This window comes from Vicia villosa, linkage group LG2 (genome assembly GCF_029867415.1).
Source record: "Vicia villosa cultivar HV-30 ecotype Madison, WI linkage group LG2, Vvil1.0, whole genome shotgun sequence".
Lineage (NCBI taxonomy): Eukaryota > Viridiplantae > Streptophyta > Magnoliopsida > Fabales > Fabaceae > Vicia > Vicia villosa.
In genome coordinates, this window is record NC_081181.1 from 93793501 (window position 1) to 93810716 (window position 17216).

General features: G+C 31.2%; 1 protein-coding gene across 1 annotated transcript; it reads left to right on the forward strand.

Annotated features, from left to right (window-relative positions):
• The first annotated feature begins 4215 nt into the window (after positions 1 to 4215).
• On the forward strand, positions 4216 to 5542 carry LOC131646446 (probable indole-3-pyruvate monooxygenase YUCCA10). The gene is made up of 3 exons (XM_058916476.1): positions 4216 to 4827; positions 4929 to 5288; positions 5366 to 5542. Exons 1-3 carry the CDS (start codon positions 4216 to 4218, stop codon positions 5540 to 5542), a joined length of 1149 nt encoding a protein of 382 aa, XP_058772459.1.
• Positions 5543 to 17216: the final 11674 nt, after the last annotated feature.

Genomic DNA, 17216 nt, shown 5'->3' on the forward strand with positions numbered 1-17216 from the left:
CTATATTCTGTTTTTTATATATAATTTTTTATATTCTGTTTTTTATATATAATTTTTTAAACTTATTTTTAATAACATTTATAATATGTTTAAAATCTAGTATAACATTTATAACATTTAAAAACATTTCACTTTTTATACATATTTACATTTTGTTTTTTACATATACTTTTTTAAACTTATTTTTAATAACATTTATAATATGTTTCTAATAATATAAATATCTATATATAATCTGTTTTTATTAAAACTAATATTCTTTTTTTCAATAAAATATATATATAATAGATATAACATGCATGTATATTATCTTATTAAAACTAATAATTTTTTTTCAATAAAATTATATATAACAGATTTTATTATAAAAATTATACATAATAGATATAACAGATTTAATATAATATCTAAAAATTATATATAACAGATTTCAATAAAATATATACTAGATTTAATAAAACATTAAAGTGTATAACAAAATAAATTATACCTACAAATACAAAAATTATACCTAATAACACATTAAATAAAATATAAATGCTAAAAATACCTCTATCTTCCTCTATTATTTCTTCTAATGTTCCCTTGGAAGCTCCTTCAAACACAAATAATACCTACAAAAAACAGATTTTTGTTAAGAACAAAATTAGAGCATAACATATTTTATAAAATGAAATAAGAAATTAAAATGGTTTTGAAATATACCTTGCAATTGAAATTAAATTGGGGAAGAGATTGGGGAAGAAGAGTTGATGAGAAATGAAGAAGAAAAATGAAGAAGAGAAATGAAAATGGGTTTGAGAGATGGTGAGTTTGAGAGAATGAAGAAGAGTTATGAGAGATAATGGTGAGGAACGAAGCTGGTCTGGGAAACATATAATAAATGTAGCGACATGCTTGCAACGTCGCTAATTTGCCAAATGCAAATCACGTCGCTAGTTTGCCAACGGTCACCTGCTCTGCAAAACGCTGCAAATGTCTGCCAATCAGAGGCGTGTATTTCACGTCGCTAGTTTCACACGTGGAATACACGTCGCTAGTCAGCCAACGGTCAACAACAGACTGCACAATGTCTGACTGAGTCAGGCTACTTTATTAGCGACGTGAATATCATGTCTCTAGTTTGAATTTCAAAATTTTTAAACTCCCCCCATTTGAAATCCACCGCCCATTTTTATTTTATTTTATTTTTTCAAGTAGCGACGTGATGATAATGCCACTATTTTTTTTTTAAAATTAAATATGCTGACACACCCATTTAATATGTAACTTGTAATACTTTATTAATATAATATGTAGTGACGTGATTATCACGTCGCAACAGCCATTATTCTAACACGTGATAATCACGTCACTATATTATGCAGCTAGGGAGCTTGTTTCTTGTAGTGAAAATTTTAAGACGCTTTGTGTTATTTTTAAAAAAATAATAATTATCTATTTTCTTAAACCAAGGGGTAAACAAAATTAGGATATGATATCCAAATTTAACTATTAAAGGATTATTTCACTAAATTTTACTATAAACTTAACTTACATGTTCAACCGCTCCATACTCTTAAATATCATTATTTCGAATGGAAATGCGAGACTTTTTTTTTTGTTTTGTGTTGTTGTTCTTCTTCTTACACCAACATTTAACAAATCAATTTTCTATTCTAGTAATCTATTTCACTTAATGGTGTTATTTTTGTTGTTGTTGTTTCCACCTCTTATATATATATATATATATATATATATATATATATATATATATATATATATATATATATATATATATATATATATATATATATATATATATATTCTTCCGTTTTCGTTGACAATATCGAGAACTTTATTTATAATCATACTCCAACACACAAAGGAATTGGTGAATGATAAAAAATCAAAAAAAGAAACAATACATGTTACTTCAATTTTTTTCCATTCACCATTTTATTTTTGCATTATAAGTAATCTATTACCTCAGATCTTTTATAGGGATAACAAAAATATTCATACCCACGAATATTCGTAGATATAATCTGTCATGGATACGGGACAAGTAATTTAACAGATATCCACAAATAAAATAAATAGATATTTAAATATCCGTTTATAAATTGATATGATATGAGTTTAATATTACCTGTATCCGAATATCTGAATCCGTTAATAAATTATAAAAATTTCTTAAATATTATTAGTTTTTTTATAAAAATATTATTAGTTTATTATACTCTATCTTTTTATCTTCTAAAAAAACTAGTATCCTCGTATAAATTTTCTTTAGAAAAGTTCTTTATGATACATTGCAAGAGCAGAAAAATATTGGATTCAAGGTTTATTTAAATAATCATATAACTGAATATTTATTTTATTTATTTAATATTTATTATTTTATATCATAAACAATTGTAAGAAATATCTAACATTTGATCTTCCTTAAGATTTAATGAAACGAGAATCCAGTACTTGACCTTCACTGACAATGAAGACGATTAATCAGATTCAATATTTATTATATATTTTTACTTTGATATTCTACTACGTAAATAATGTAATATTCTGTGTAAACAGTTTAATTTTAATATTTCGTGTAACCAATGTAACTTGTATATAAAAATGTTATTTTTCTTCGATTTTGGTCATAAATTGAGAGGTATGTGGGATTAATTTAAAAATATAAAAATATTGTTGTTGGAGACAGAGCCGTCTCAAATATTTGGAGGTCCTGTGTAAGCTAGCCATAATTTAGCAAGAATAAAACAAATAGAAGCCCTATATTATTAAGATTTAACCTAACAAATATTTTATGAGAACAAACCAATGGTGATTTCAACTATCCCCTAGAAGTAAAGTGACATATTTTCAATGATGTCCTTCCTTACATTATTACTATCACCGAAATAAAATTCCGTTCGCAGTTTTTTTTTAATAGTGTTAAAGTTAAAAGAAATAGTTTACCACATTTATATTTTTAATGCTTAATGTTATGAGAGACTAGCACAAATATAGACCACTGATGACTATTTTATTTATTTTCACAATCCAATGAATAAAATTAAATTTATAAAAGTAAAATCGAAAGCACCATTATCCAACCCTTCTTGGTATTTTGTGCTTTTATCTCTTTCCCAGGTTTTATTGTGTATCAACATTATATCAATATATAAATAAAATTACTTTTATTTACAATGATAACCGGAAAAAATATTTCATAATACAAAGGTTTTCAAAACAATAGGTAGTCAATATATTTAGAACAATGCAAGAATACTTGTATATTTGATTTAAGCTATAAGTTAAATTCAAATAATATTTTGAGGAAATAATTTTTAATTTACAAATTAAATAATATATTTATAAATTGAAAAAAAAAAAATCAAGAACGTGTTTAGGAGTATTGAAAAATATGCATGAATATTTCTAAATGATTTTAGAATATAATTTGAAAAGAATGTAATTTTGACTGACATAAAAAAATGATAAATTACTCAAAATTAATAATAAAATTGATATTATTTATAGAAGGGTGATTTTTCTTAACCGATCATCGATCCGATCAAATTATTCAATTACTGGATTGAGACCTTGAGAGGAGCACACTCTCAAGACCCAAGCGTTTCACCGCTAGAGCGCACACACACATTAAAAATAAAAGTATTTACAAACCATATTTTTTTTCTTTCAACTTTTTAGATTATTTTTACTCCCCACTCAAAATTAAATTGTTTTAACGAATTAAAAATTAACACAACAGATCAACCTGGCGGTTTAAGAATTCATCGATTAATAGATCTAATTAGTGAACATGTTAAATTACAATGATTTTTATTAGACCAATTGCAACTACGATCTTATGTCTTTATCAAACCAACTGGTTCGGTCCGTATTTTAAAACAGATAAGTTTGAAATATTTTTGCCACGTATTGAGGATAAGTAAATATTGAATTTAATCTTATCACCTATTTTTTTTTACCATTTTTAATATGAAGAATGCATTGCATACACGGAGAGAAAAAGAGGAAAAAGATGAATATAGACATTTTTATATAAAAAATTTTAATTAAAGAAAATATATATAGTAATTATGAATGCACGGTCAAATTTAAATATTATGGACAAAAATTTTTTTTAATACATTCATGTACCAATGTACCAAAACATGTTCTTAAGCTTCCATACATGTTTATAAATTCTACAACTTCTGGTTGATTACCAACGACAATATGCAAGAATACACCGTTGTGATTGTTGGCGGTGGTCCTTCTGGCCTAGCAATTTCAGCTTTACTAACCCAAAACTCCATCTCTCATGTTATTCTTGAAAAAGAAGAGTGCAATGCTTCTCTTTGGAGGAAAAATGCTTATGATCGCTTAAACCTTCACTTAGCTAGTGAGTTTTGCTCTTTACCTCTCATGCCACACCCATCCTCTGGCCCAACATACCTAACCAAAGACCAATTTCTTCAATACATAGATAAATATGTCGATCATTTTGACATAAAACCTCGTTATTATCGCGTCGTTGAGTCTGCTAAGTATGATGACGTTAGAAACAAATGGACGGTTGAAGCACAAAACACCGTAGAAGGTACATTGGAAGTTTATGGGGCAAAGTTTCTTGTGATTGCCTCAGGCGAAAATAATGAAGGTTTTATTCCTAATGTGACTGGATTAGGGCAATTTGAAGGAGAGGTGGTACACTCCAAGTACTACAAATCTGGAAAAAATTATAAATCAAAAGATGTTTTGGTTGTTGGGTGTGGTAACTCGGGAATGGAGATTGCATACGATCTCCATAACTGGGGTGCTAGCACTTCCATTGTTATTCGAAATCCGGTAAAGACATTTCTTTATGCATGCAACTTAGGTCCAATATAAGTTTAATGATAAATATATGCGTTGTCATGATATTAATAATTTAATGATTTTTTTTGTAGCTTCATGTCTTCACCAGAGATATGATTCGTACAGGGATGCACTTGGTGCAATATTTACCTGTTTATATTGCAGATACAATCATTACACTTCATGCAAAATTCAAGTATGGTGATTTGTCCAAATACGGGATTTATCGTCCTAAAGAAGGACCATTATATCTCAAAAACATTACAGGAAAATCTGCTGTTATTGATGTTGGAACCATTGAAAAAATTAAGGAAGGAGCTATAAAGGTTGTACCTTCGGGTATAAAGAAAATTGTGAAGAAGAATGTTATCTTTGAAAACAACATGGAGAAAGAGTTTGATGCCATTGTTTTTGCTACCGGCTACAAAAGCGTAGCTAATGGATGGCTTAAGGTACATTTTTTTCCCTTGCCCTATATTCTTTAATTTCTCACACTCCTCGAATTATAAACTGATTGATTTTTTTTAAGGATTACAAATATGCTCTTAATGAGAAAGGATTTCCTAAAAATCCTTTTCCAAAACATTGGAAGGGAGAACGTGGATTGTACTGTGCGGGACTAGCAAGAAAAGGTTTGTTTGGGGTAAAAAAGGATGCTGAGGCAATTGCAGAAGATATCAACCAAACTCTTAAGTTGGAGAATTAATTAGTATTATCCATTGAATAAGCCTTTTATGCCCTTTAGGTTCTACTATGGTTAATGAATATGGACCGAGAATTGAATAATGAGTAGTTGTTTTGTGTTGTTACTATCCGGTTATAATAAGTACTTATAATCTATAATTTATATTTATATATGTAATTAATCTCGTCTTAGAAGACTATCATGTATCACTTTTCAAACACTGTTTTACTCATTTAATAAATATATTGTATTTTTCATTTCTCAAATATATGAATATCATTATTCTATAGTTAGTCAAATTTAGGCTAAATACGCTTTTTGGTCCCTTAAGTTTACCTCTTGGTCCATTATGGTCCCTTATTTTTAAAAAGTTCCAAAGTGGTCCTTTAATTATTCAAAAAGGTTCACGTTAGTCCTTTCCAAAAATTTTGTTTTAGCCAAGATTCAAACCCAAGTCATTGGGTTTGCAAATAATAGCAACTTACGACTAAACCATTTCACAATTGATGTTTATTATTTCAAATGAGTTATACTAATCATATAACATGTATGAGCAAAACAAACTCTATTGTTAAAGCTTGAGAAACAAACCCAGAAAGAAACAACGAGTATTTAAAAACAAACCCCAGAAACCCAGAAAACAAACTTCATGTACGAACAATATTTAATCCTGTTAAAACAAAATCAAAGTTTCCTTAAAAAAGTTCCAACCAAAACTTATTTTAATTAATTCTTCTCCGGCGAGTCGGCGGCACTGAGTCAACACACAATCCAAACTGGAATCAAAACGGAACTAAAGCATTAAGGAGAAGAAGATTGAGAGAAAGGAAGAATCAAGCGAGGAACTCACCAATAGGTGCAATTCTTCATCTAGAAACACAGTTTCTCGTCGGGATTTGAGGATTAGGGTTCGGAATTTCGTCATGTTCATACCAATTTGTGTTTCATTTTGAATTCACACACTAATTTTTTCTCGGCCATTTTTGTTTGTGTGGTGGTTTGGTTTTTGTATACCCCAATTTTTGACCCTGAGATCCCACTGAATGGTTAAAAACACTTAGAAAGGGGGTTTGAATAAGTGGTTTCTTTTTGCAATATAAAAATGACACGATACTTTTATCCTGGTTCGTTATAACTCAACTACTCTAGTCCACCCGTCAAGGTGATTACGCCTCTCTCCGTCGAGGACTTAATCCACTAATAAAAAACTTATTACAACAATTCACAAAGGCAACTGCCAACGTCTTCTTGAGAATCTTAACCACAACTTGGTTACTCAAGGTATACAAACTTTGAATTCTTGAGAATCCTAACCACAACTTGGTTACTCAAGAAACAATTACAAATAGAAATTCTAACAAGTGATCTTAAATGCTTCTTAATCTAAGTTGTATCACAACTGTGACTTTTCACTAAGTTTAGTACAATGAAGATGAACTTGATTTGATAATATGAACAAAAATATTTTCTTTTAGTATAAGTTTTCACGTATGAAATATTCTCTTTGAGCGTGCTTGCATGTATCTTGCGTGTGTTGTCTATTTCATGTATGAGCTCTCTCTATTTTTCTTTTTCAAATGATCTTCTATTTATAGCGATTTGAAGATTTCGTCCAATGCTGGATAATAAGCTAGCTTAGCTTTTCATGTTTGTGTGTTATCTTGGATAAACTTGCTTTCCACGCTTCTTGAGACTTGTTACTAAATCTGCTTTTAGCCGTTAATAATCATTATGTCTCTAACGGTAATCTTTCTTCTGTTAGAGTATTTTATCTTGTATTTCTTCAAGAAAAACTTCTTTCTGACTTTGTAGAAATAACGTCTATCAGAATTATGCTTCAGCGGTTGGTGCTTTAAGAAGTTTCTTCATTAGAACTTCTTTAGACTTCAGCGTGACTTTCTTTATATTGTTCATTTAAGCATTGTATGTAGTCCAAGTTCTGATGGTACTTGTTTTGCTTGAACTTCAGCATATGTTAGAACTTCTTCTAAAATAAGAGATATATAATTATAGTATCATATTTACTTATACAAAATTTATTTAATTGTTATCATCAAAACACTAAGATAAGATTAGAACCAAACTATGTTCTAACAATCTCCCCCTTTTTGATGATGACAAAACATTTACGTTCTGATTAGAAATTTTGTATATAAGAGAAACAATCTCCCCCTGAGATCTATAATCTCCCCCTAAAATAAATACTTAGAGAGAAATGTAAAAGACAACTTCCCTGAGTATTTTATTCTTCAGTATATTTCTTCAGAAGATTCACTGATACGGCTTTATAAAACGCGCTTCTTTAGAAGTTCTATAGTATCGTCTTTCAAAATCAAAATTTCCTGCATATATTGTCAAGAAAAAATACTTCTTGTGTACAAGTTAGAAGTGTTTGAGACTAAGTCCCCATAATAATTGTCAGGTCAGAATATCACTTTCTCTTTATTTTCTTCACTAGATCAGAATGTCATTTTCTCCATATGTTTAATTAGATCAGAATGTATCACTTTCTCCCCCTTTTTGTCATAAATCAAAAAGCGTAAAAACAAATGTAGCCATAAAACAAGTGCTTCCTTGATTTAGATATTTCTTTTATTATTCAAGAATATCATGTTATTACTTAATGCACAAATATGTTAAAATATTTGAGGTTTTGAGCCAGGTAAGCTGTTATAAGTATCAAATTCAATGTTATCCCCTTTTAATGACAAACAGAAATGCAGACACAAAGAAAATTCATTAAATAGAATAATTACAAACACCAATATCAAAGACAAATATTCCTAGTAGTCAAACTCATAATATCCACCGGTAAAAGGAAAGGCTTCGCAGGGTTCAGCAAACAGTACTTCATCTCTGTTTGGAAGTTCTATAGTGTGAAGAGTTTGTACAACACCTGCAGACTCAAACATAACAAACAGGATTCTACCATAAGGTATGTAGAAGTTTTGACCGAGTTTGAAAGCAATCAGAGATTCTCGCAGGTGTCCAAAGATAATGGTGGCAAGATTTATTAGCCGATTAGTTTCTAGAAGATGAATCAACAACCTATCTCTAGAGTGCAAGATCTTGTGGAATTTTCCTTGATGTAGTAGGTTTGAGAGAATAAGATGAAACCAGACCCTTTTTATTGAGGAAAGAAAGTATGGATTGTTGAACACACGACGGGCCAATTTACTTAGGTCAGTGGGAATGACAAAAGCATTTGCATGATCGATGGATGACAGACATGCATCATTTTGTTTAGAGGGACACCCAATGGCTGTAGAAATGGATGCTTCAGATATGGTGAACTGAATTCCATAGATGGAAGAAGTGATGCTCAGATTATTATCACTTATAGAAGCATTTTTCCAGAATTCTTTTATCAAATTGATGAAAATAGAACCACGGAGAATACCAATATACGATCTCCAACCTTGTTGATAGAAACAGTTGATGTAGTGGTCAGTGTTTTTGGCTAACCAGAGAAATTGATCTTTGAGAACAGTGAGGGTTGTTTGGGAAGCCATGAAGAAAAGATGAAGGTTCGATTTAGAGTAGAGATTTGACACAAATTAGGTTTAAGACTTGATTGGATTTTTTTACAAAGGAGCGGTTTTATATAAGTATGAGGAGAAAGGAAGTGAAAACGTATAACCAGAAGTAACTGTCATACCCCAAAATTTGCCCACCATATTTTCATGCAAGACTCATCCAAGTATCAAAAGCTCCAGACTCAACTGAGTACACACTCTCCTAATCAAAGGCTCCTAAAACTAGGGTTTTGAATTTCTTGGTGAAAAAGGATAAGTCAAGGTCTCCAATGGACTTCATATGACTCCTTAGGATTCAAAATATCTCTATGACAAAATTCAAGCTTCAGTTCCCAAGATTGCTCAGTCAATTGCTCAGATAGTCAACAGTTGACTAGTTTGACCTAAAAGTCAACTACGGTCAAAATACAGTCAAAACTCTTGATTTTTGCTTAAGATCAATATTTTGAAGTAACATTCATCATTTGATAAAGGGTTGATCATCATTCATCAAGGAAAGTCCAGAAATCAACAAAACTCAAAGTTTCTAAATTAGGGTTTTTGACCTAAAAGTCAACTGAACTTTAACCAGCCATAACTTTCACATGGAACATCAAAAATTTCTCAACCAAAGCCCTTTTTGAAGGAAATTGATTGCTCTACAACTTTGTCTCTCTAAAGCCAAAGCCAAAAATGCTTCATTTGAGAGATATAAGCCAAAACATTACAGGTCCTTTTGAAAGTTCACAAAAAGCTATTTTTTGTCAGGAGCCATATCTTCAAGATAAAATCCTCAAATACAAAAAGTGTTCCAAAGTGGCTTGTAAAGGACATCTTAGGCTTTCCAAAAGGTCCTAGAAAATATTTATGTGACAAATATTGAAGGAGTTATGATTGATAGAAGTTGGGAAAAATTGAGAAAATGCAGGAAACCCTAATTGATCAAAACTTGGATTTTGGATTAATGAGCCTAAGTCTTGGACTTGAAACACTTCCATAACATGAATAAAGACTTATAAACTCATCCATCTATTTTTATAATCTTTATTTAATTTATTTTGGATTTTTATTCATTTAAAAGCCAAAATTAATTAAGTAAAATATGAAAATATTCGAATTAAATCATGGGGTTTTATTATTAAGCATTTGGAAGCCCAAATAACACCATAACCAAGTCCAAATTCGTGGATGCAAGACATGAAGAGATTTGGACCAAAATTAGAAAGTTTTATACAATTTCCAATTAAAAATCAAACTTTCTAATAACATAGTATCCAAGCCCATCTTTTGCCCTAATCTCAAGTCATATATATGCTTAACATGATTCAGAATATGGGACACGAGTGGGGCAGCCAAAGACAAGGATTCTAAGTTGCAAAAAATTCAAAGAACTAGGGAACGATCTGTAACACCCCTCTATTTCCCTGCGGCAATTTATAAATAAATCAGAGTAACATGCAATAAGGGTGTCACAATTCATAATAAAGAAAACCTCATTCGTCATATGTCATGCATTCACCAAGAACATCTGATTATAACTCATAATTTAAAAGATCATGTTTACACAGCGGAATTAAATCGTCAAATCAACATCACATCATTAATGTATCAGACTTCAAAATAAATTAAACAAATAGAGTTATTGTAACGCCCCGTATTTAATTAATTGGTTAATTAAATTATTAAAGGATTTAAATATTGGATTTAGTCGAATTTGGATGGTCGGTATTATTTTATGAAGCATATTTGGATTTTATTAAGTCGGATAGTCGGAAGAATAATATTAAGGATAATATTATTCAATTGTTGGAATTTTATTGTCGAAGTCGGAATTATTTTATTAAGTCGGTATATTAAAATAATCGGATTTTATTTTAATGGTATTTAAGTAGAAGTAATATTTTTACATTAAGTATAGAAATTAAATTGGGCTTATATCATGGTGTCTTTAAGTATTAAGGGTGTGTATTTTTATTAGGCCCATTAAGACTAGTGGCTAAGTGGTGGTGGTACCACTTTTATAATTTTAAGTAGTAGCATAGAAAGAAAAGGAGGAAACCGAGGAAAGAAAAAAAAGAGAAAAAGGAAAGAGGGGTTAGGGTTGTGAAGAGGAGAAGAAGGAGACCCAAAGTGTTGCTTCAAAGTGTGATTTTTCTTCAATTTTTCCATTGAAATTCCTTAAAGCTGCATTCAATCCAAGGTAAGGGGGATTCTTTCTACCTAAATGGGAATATGATGGATTTTATGTGGGTTTAGGGTGTAGATTTTCCACTGTGCTGTATTAATTGTTGTTTTTGTCTAAATTGTTGTGTTGCTGTTGTTGCTGTGCGTAGAAAATAAAAAATTGAATTTGGAACATCACTGTAGCGGCACTTTTTCTTTTCTTATGTAGATATATTGCTATATATATTATTCACAGGAGCTATGTGATACCTAATAATTTATATGGCATGTGTTTAGTTACTGTATGTAGTATGTAGCGCATATTTTTAATATTTCTTGGAAATATATATCAATGAAAGTGTGTGAATGAAATATATAACAGTTACCTACTCATTCCAATATATATATTGAGAACTGCATTTCCTTTTTCCTTGTTTTCAAATAAGAACCATATATGCATATACCATGTATTCTGTCATAGAACTAATGTAATTTAAAATAGTCTCGTTTGACCGAAATAGCTGAATTAAGCGGTATAATTAATTGTCCGGAATTTGATGAAAATTTACGTGGTAGCTAAGTTTAATTAGTAGATTAATATGGTAGTGATATTTTATTGAAACTGTGTTATATTACGAACCGACCGAAAATGGTGTAGATTTGAGTATCCTTTATATTAAATGTTGGTTTTGGAATAGAAAATGAAATAGTAAACCGAAAATTGGATTGCAAATAAAATATTGAATTAAAACTTAATATTACAAGATTATTAATTGGTGGATTTAATTAATAGTTGAATTAATTTCAATAAGATTATTTAATTGAAATAAACTTAGACTTGGATAAATTATTCGGTTTATCGGTAAATTACAGTATCTTGAGAATTTGACCGTAATTGTGTTTTGGTTGAATATTTATGTTGAGAATAATATATTGCTATGCGAATAATGTTGTGATTATATGATTATTATTGTGCATTGTTATGTTTGTTGTATATGATGATAATAGCGATGATGTGTCGAAACATGACGATGTTTGCGATGATTTGTAATACCTGATGGTGTATATATTTGTGATGATGATTTTGTGACTGAATGAAAATGAAATATTATGGTGACGTGAATTACCCGAATAAATGGTAATTGATTGTGATATAGGCTTATGCCTCGTGACGATATGTAATTGTGATGAGTATGTTGTGTTGTCTTGTTTGTCGAGTCACATTTCATATGCATACTCTGTGACGGCCTGAAAACTATGGCAAACATGACGGCCTGAAAATTATGGCAAACATGACGGCCTGAAAATGGCAAAGTGACGATGGCCCAAATGGCAATTGGTGACGGGGGCTGAAGCTCCGATTGGTACCACATGCATATGCACAATTGAGTCGCATTTGAGTCATTGTCAGTTGTTGTCGGTTAAAGTTGTCGTTTATGCATTGTGATGCTTACATGTTGAGTTGTTGAAGATGCCTGTGAGTTGACTTGTTGAAGATGCTTATATGTTGAGTTGTTGAAGATGCCTTTGAGTTGACTTGTTGATGATGTTTATATGATGACTTGTTGGATATGTTTATATGTTGATATCATGACTATTCATTGATGATGTTCTTTGTGCTGTTTATGTTGATGTTGTGTGAGGCAGTGATTCATTTATATTCTTTACCTAATATATGATTTATCATGATCCTATTTATATAGTTTGATATCTCACCCTTGCTGCTGATGTTTCCCCTACCATGGGAAATGGGCAGGTACTCAAGTATAGCTATGAAAGTTTGTTGCTTCATCGAGTCCAGTTGGTGAGTCGCTCTGATACGTAGCACTCGGGGGGTTTCTTATATCTTTATTTCTATGTTGTTGATATTTTTGTTGTTGTTATTATAACCGTTGATTCAAAGTTGAATAATATGAAGTACTTATTATACTTTAAAGTTGTTTGAGTTGAGATAAGCTGATAGTTGACTGTTAATTCGAATGCTATGTATCATTGTTGAATGAAATACAAGTTGAAGTTTTAAGTTGATATGTGATACTCCAATGTGTTGTTTGAAAATTTTAAATACTCTGATATTTTCCGCATTATAATTTTCGGGTAGAATTTGGGGTGTTACATAAGTGGTATCAGAGCAGGTCGGTCCGTCCGGCCAAGTTGTCGAGTCAGTTAAGTTGTGTGACAGTTGAATGCTGTTAGTGTTTTATTCCTTAGTATACGACATGTGTATGAAACACTGTTGGTACTTATTTGTTTTGTTGCAGGAAGTAGTTTGAGCGAAGTGGGGGAGAAGTTATGCTCCTCGGATATGTTTCAGTTGTAAGTTGTTTGTGCAATGTACTGCTTAAGGAGACAGTGCAAGTATTGTTGGAGCTTGTTGACACATATTCAAGGTTTTGGTTGTTTAACAAGCTTGGAGCATCTGTAGAAGGAGAATGATCAAGAATTGTTGATGTTTACTCTTCAAAGGATGAGGAACAGTGTAGCAGTTGTTGATCTGAAAGTATGGTGCAAACTCATGATGTTTCGGGAGGTAACCGTTAAGTACCAAGAATAAATCCTGGAAGATGAAATTTAGAAAGTTGTTGTGTTCAGCATTGTGGATGAACTGTGAAGTTGTCAGTGCGATTAGCCTTGTGAAAGGTACAGGTGTTGGAAAAGTGATAGAGTGATAAAGTTGTGGTGGACTTTAGGTTGGACTCGCATAAGTGATTGTCGGATATCCGATTTGAAGCGTCAGAAAGATAATTAGGTGAATTTTAATAAAAGAATGGATGTCACAATTGTAAGTATATTTATTTGTGACAAGATGGTGTTAGAAAGAGGTGAAGTTAGCGGTTACGCTTGTCCTTGGAAAACGGACTTATGCGTTGGTATCGCGCGGGACGTCAGCGTCAGAGATGAGTTAATTGAAGAAGCAATTCGAAGGTTTGTTGAGGAGAAATTTTAAGATCAAGTGTGTCATTTGAAGGGTTTGAGAGATATCGTAAGGATTATCGCAACATGACGTTGATGTTTGTATTTTGGATAACGTCGCAGAATTGTATCTTGAGCTTCGAGTGTCGGATTGACGTACCATTTGAGCCTACGAATAGGTGAGACTATATTCTACCTTATAGAAGTGTTATGGATATAATAGAAGTGACGCATGTTGAATATAAACGGTTATTGCTGCAATTTTCTGAAACAAAGTAAAGTCGAGCATGTTATTGTGTAAGTAGTCATGTGTAAGCTGTTGACGAAGGAACAACAATTAAGAGTATTGTTGTAGGCCTTGCTGTAGGATTATTGATAAGTGATTGAAACTGTGGTAGGAGCTATAAAAGTTGTTAAAACGTTATGGATTGCGAGTAAGAGTAAAAAAATGCGAAGAGATGAGTATGATTTCAATGATAAGAAGTGTTGATATTGGTGTGAAGAAATTTTGTTCTAATGTATCGTTAGAGGTGTTTTAGTGAGTAGCTGCAAGACGTCAGTGTTAGCAGGTTCGGATAGTTTTGCAAGTTGTTGAAGTATGGTATTTTAATGACTTAAGTTCAATTTTTAAAGGAACACTGTTATAGTTGGTAATGATGGTTATACTCCATTATGATTGTCGGCTGTCTATTGACAAATTGAGGACTTGATCACCCTTAATCTATTGTCGATAGTAGACGAGGTTGTATTGGACGTTATAGATTTATCTTGCTATCTTAATGGTGCGTGAAGTGATGGATGCTAAAGAGAGACTGAAACTTAGTTGAAGCTTGTGAATCGTATAAGTCGATAGAAACTCTAATAAAGGACGGTGAATTAAGATGGATGATCAGAGTCGCGCAGCTGAAGCGTGATGTGCCAGAGTGTTGAGTCTTCTTGTGAATGGTGCTGATTGAATTAGGATGTTCTTGTAAATTGTTGGTCGATGATGAGTTGTGTGGTTATTAGTCGAGTTATGTCAGCAGGTTGGTATTAATTATAACTTTGCCGCTGTTGCAGTAATGTTGTCATTGGTGCTTCATTAGTGAATGACACCTGAGTATGGAAAATAAGAATTGTATATGTGTATCGGTGTTGAGTATGTTGTTGCGATGATGAAGCAATATTGTATCGTCAAGTATAATTGAGTGAAGGTTGTTGTTATGTCGTAAGATGTTGTTCCAAGGTATTGCTGAAATGGTTAGCAAGTTAGAAACGATTATGTTGCAAGGATAAATTGTGAGATTGACGTATGAGTTTTGGATTCAAATCGTGTTGAGATACAAATATATCGGAAAGGTAATAGTCAGATTGTTGTCAAGTGCAACTTGAGAATAAGAAAGTCGGATTAGGACGCAATGTTAGGGATGGTTGTGTTGGGCGAATTTTCGAGGACGAAAAATATTCTAAGTGGGGGAGAGTTGTAACGCCCCGTATTTAATTAATTGGTTAATTAAATTATTAAAGGATTTAAATATTGGATTTAGTCGAATTTGGATGGTCGGTATTATTTTATGAAGCATATTTGGATTTTATTAAGTCGGATAGTCGGAAGAATAATATTAAGGATAATATTATTCAATTGTTGGAATTTTATTGTCGAAGTCGGAATTATTTTATTAAGTCGGTATATTAAAATAATCGGATTTTATTTTAATGGTATTTAAGTAGAAGTAATATTTTTACATTAAGTATAGAAATTAAATTGGGCTTATATCATGGTGTCTTTAAGTATTAAGGGTGTGTATTTTTATTAGGCCCATTAAGACTAGTGGCTAAGTGGTGGTGGTACCACTTTTATAATTTTAAGTAGTAGCATAGAAAGAAAAGGAGGAAACCGAGGAAAGAAAAAAAAGAGAAAAAGGAAAGAGGGGTTAGGGTTGTGAAGAGGAGAAGAAGGAGACCCAAAGTGTTGCTTCAAAGTGTGATTTTTCTTCAATTTTTCCATTGAAATTCCTTAAAGCTGCATTCAATCCAAGGTAAGGGGGATTCTTTCTACCTAAATGGGAATATGATGGATTTTATGTGGGTTTAGGGTGTAGATTTTCCACTGTGCTGTATTAATTGTTGTTTTTGTCTAAATTGTTGTGTTGCTGTTGTTGCTGTGCGTAGAAAATAAAAAATTGAATTTGGAACATCACTGTAGCGGCACTTTTTCTTTTCTTATGTAGATATATTGCTATATATATTATTCACAGGAGCTATGTGATACCTAATAATTTATATGGCATGTGTTTAGTTACTGTATGTAGTATGTAGCGCATATTTTTAATATTTCTTGGAAATATATATCAATGAAAGTGTGTGAATGAAATATATAACAGTTACCTACTCATTCCAATATATATATTGAGAACTGCATTTCCTTTTTCCTTGTTTTCAAATAAGAACCATATATGCATATACCATGTATTCTGTCATAGAACTAATGTAATTTAAAATAGTCTCGTTTGACCGAAATAGCTGAATTAAGCGGTATAATTAATTGTCCGGAATTTGATGAAAATTTACGTGGTAGCTAAGTTTAATTAGTAGATTAATATGGTAGTGATATTTTATTGAAACTGTGTTATATTACGAACCGACCGAAAATGGTGTAGATTTGAGTATCCTTTATATTAAATGTTGGTTTTGGAATAGAAAATGAAATAGTAAACCGAAAATTGGATTGCAAATAAAATATTGAATTAAAACTTAATATTACAAGATTATTAATTGGTGGATTTAATTAATAGTTGAATTAATTTCAATAAGATTATTTAATTGAAATAAACTTAGACTTGGATAAATTATTCGGTTTATCGGTAAATTACAGTATCTTGAGAATTTGACCGTAATTGTGTTTTGGTTGAATATTTATGTTGAGAATAATATATTGCTATGCGAATAATGTTGTGATTATATGATTATTATTGTGCATTGTTATGTTTGTTGTATATGATGATAATAGCGATGATGTGTCGAAACATGACGATGTTTGCGATGATTTGTAATACCTGATGGTGTATATATTTGTGATGATGATTTTGTGACTGAATGAAAATGAAATATTATGGTGACGTGAA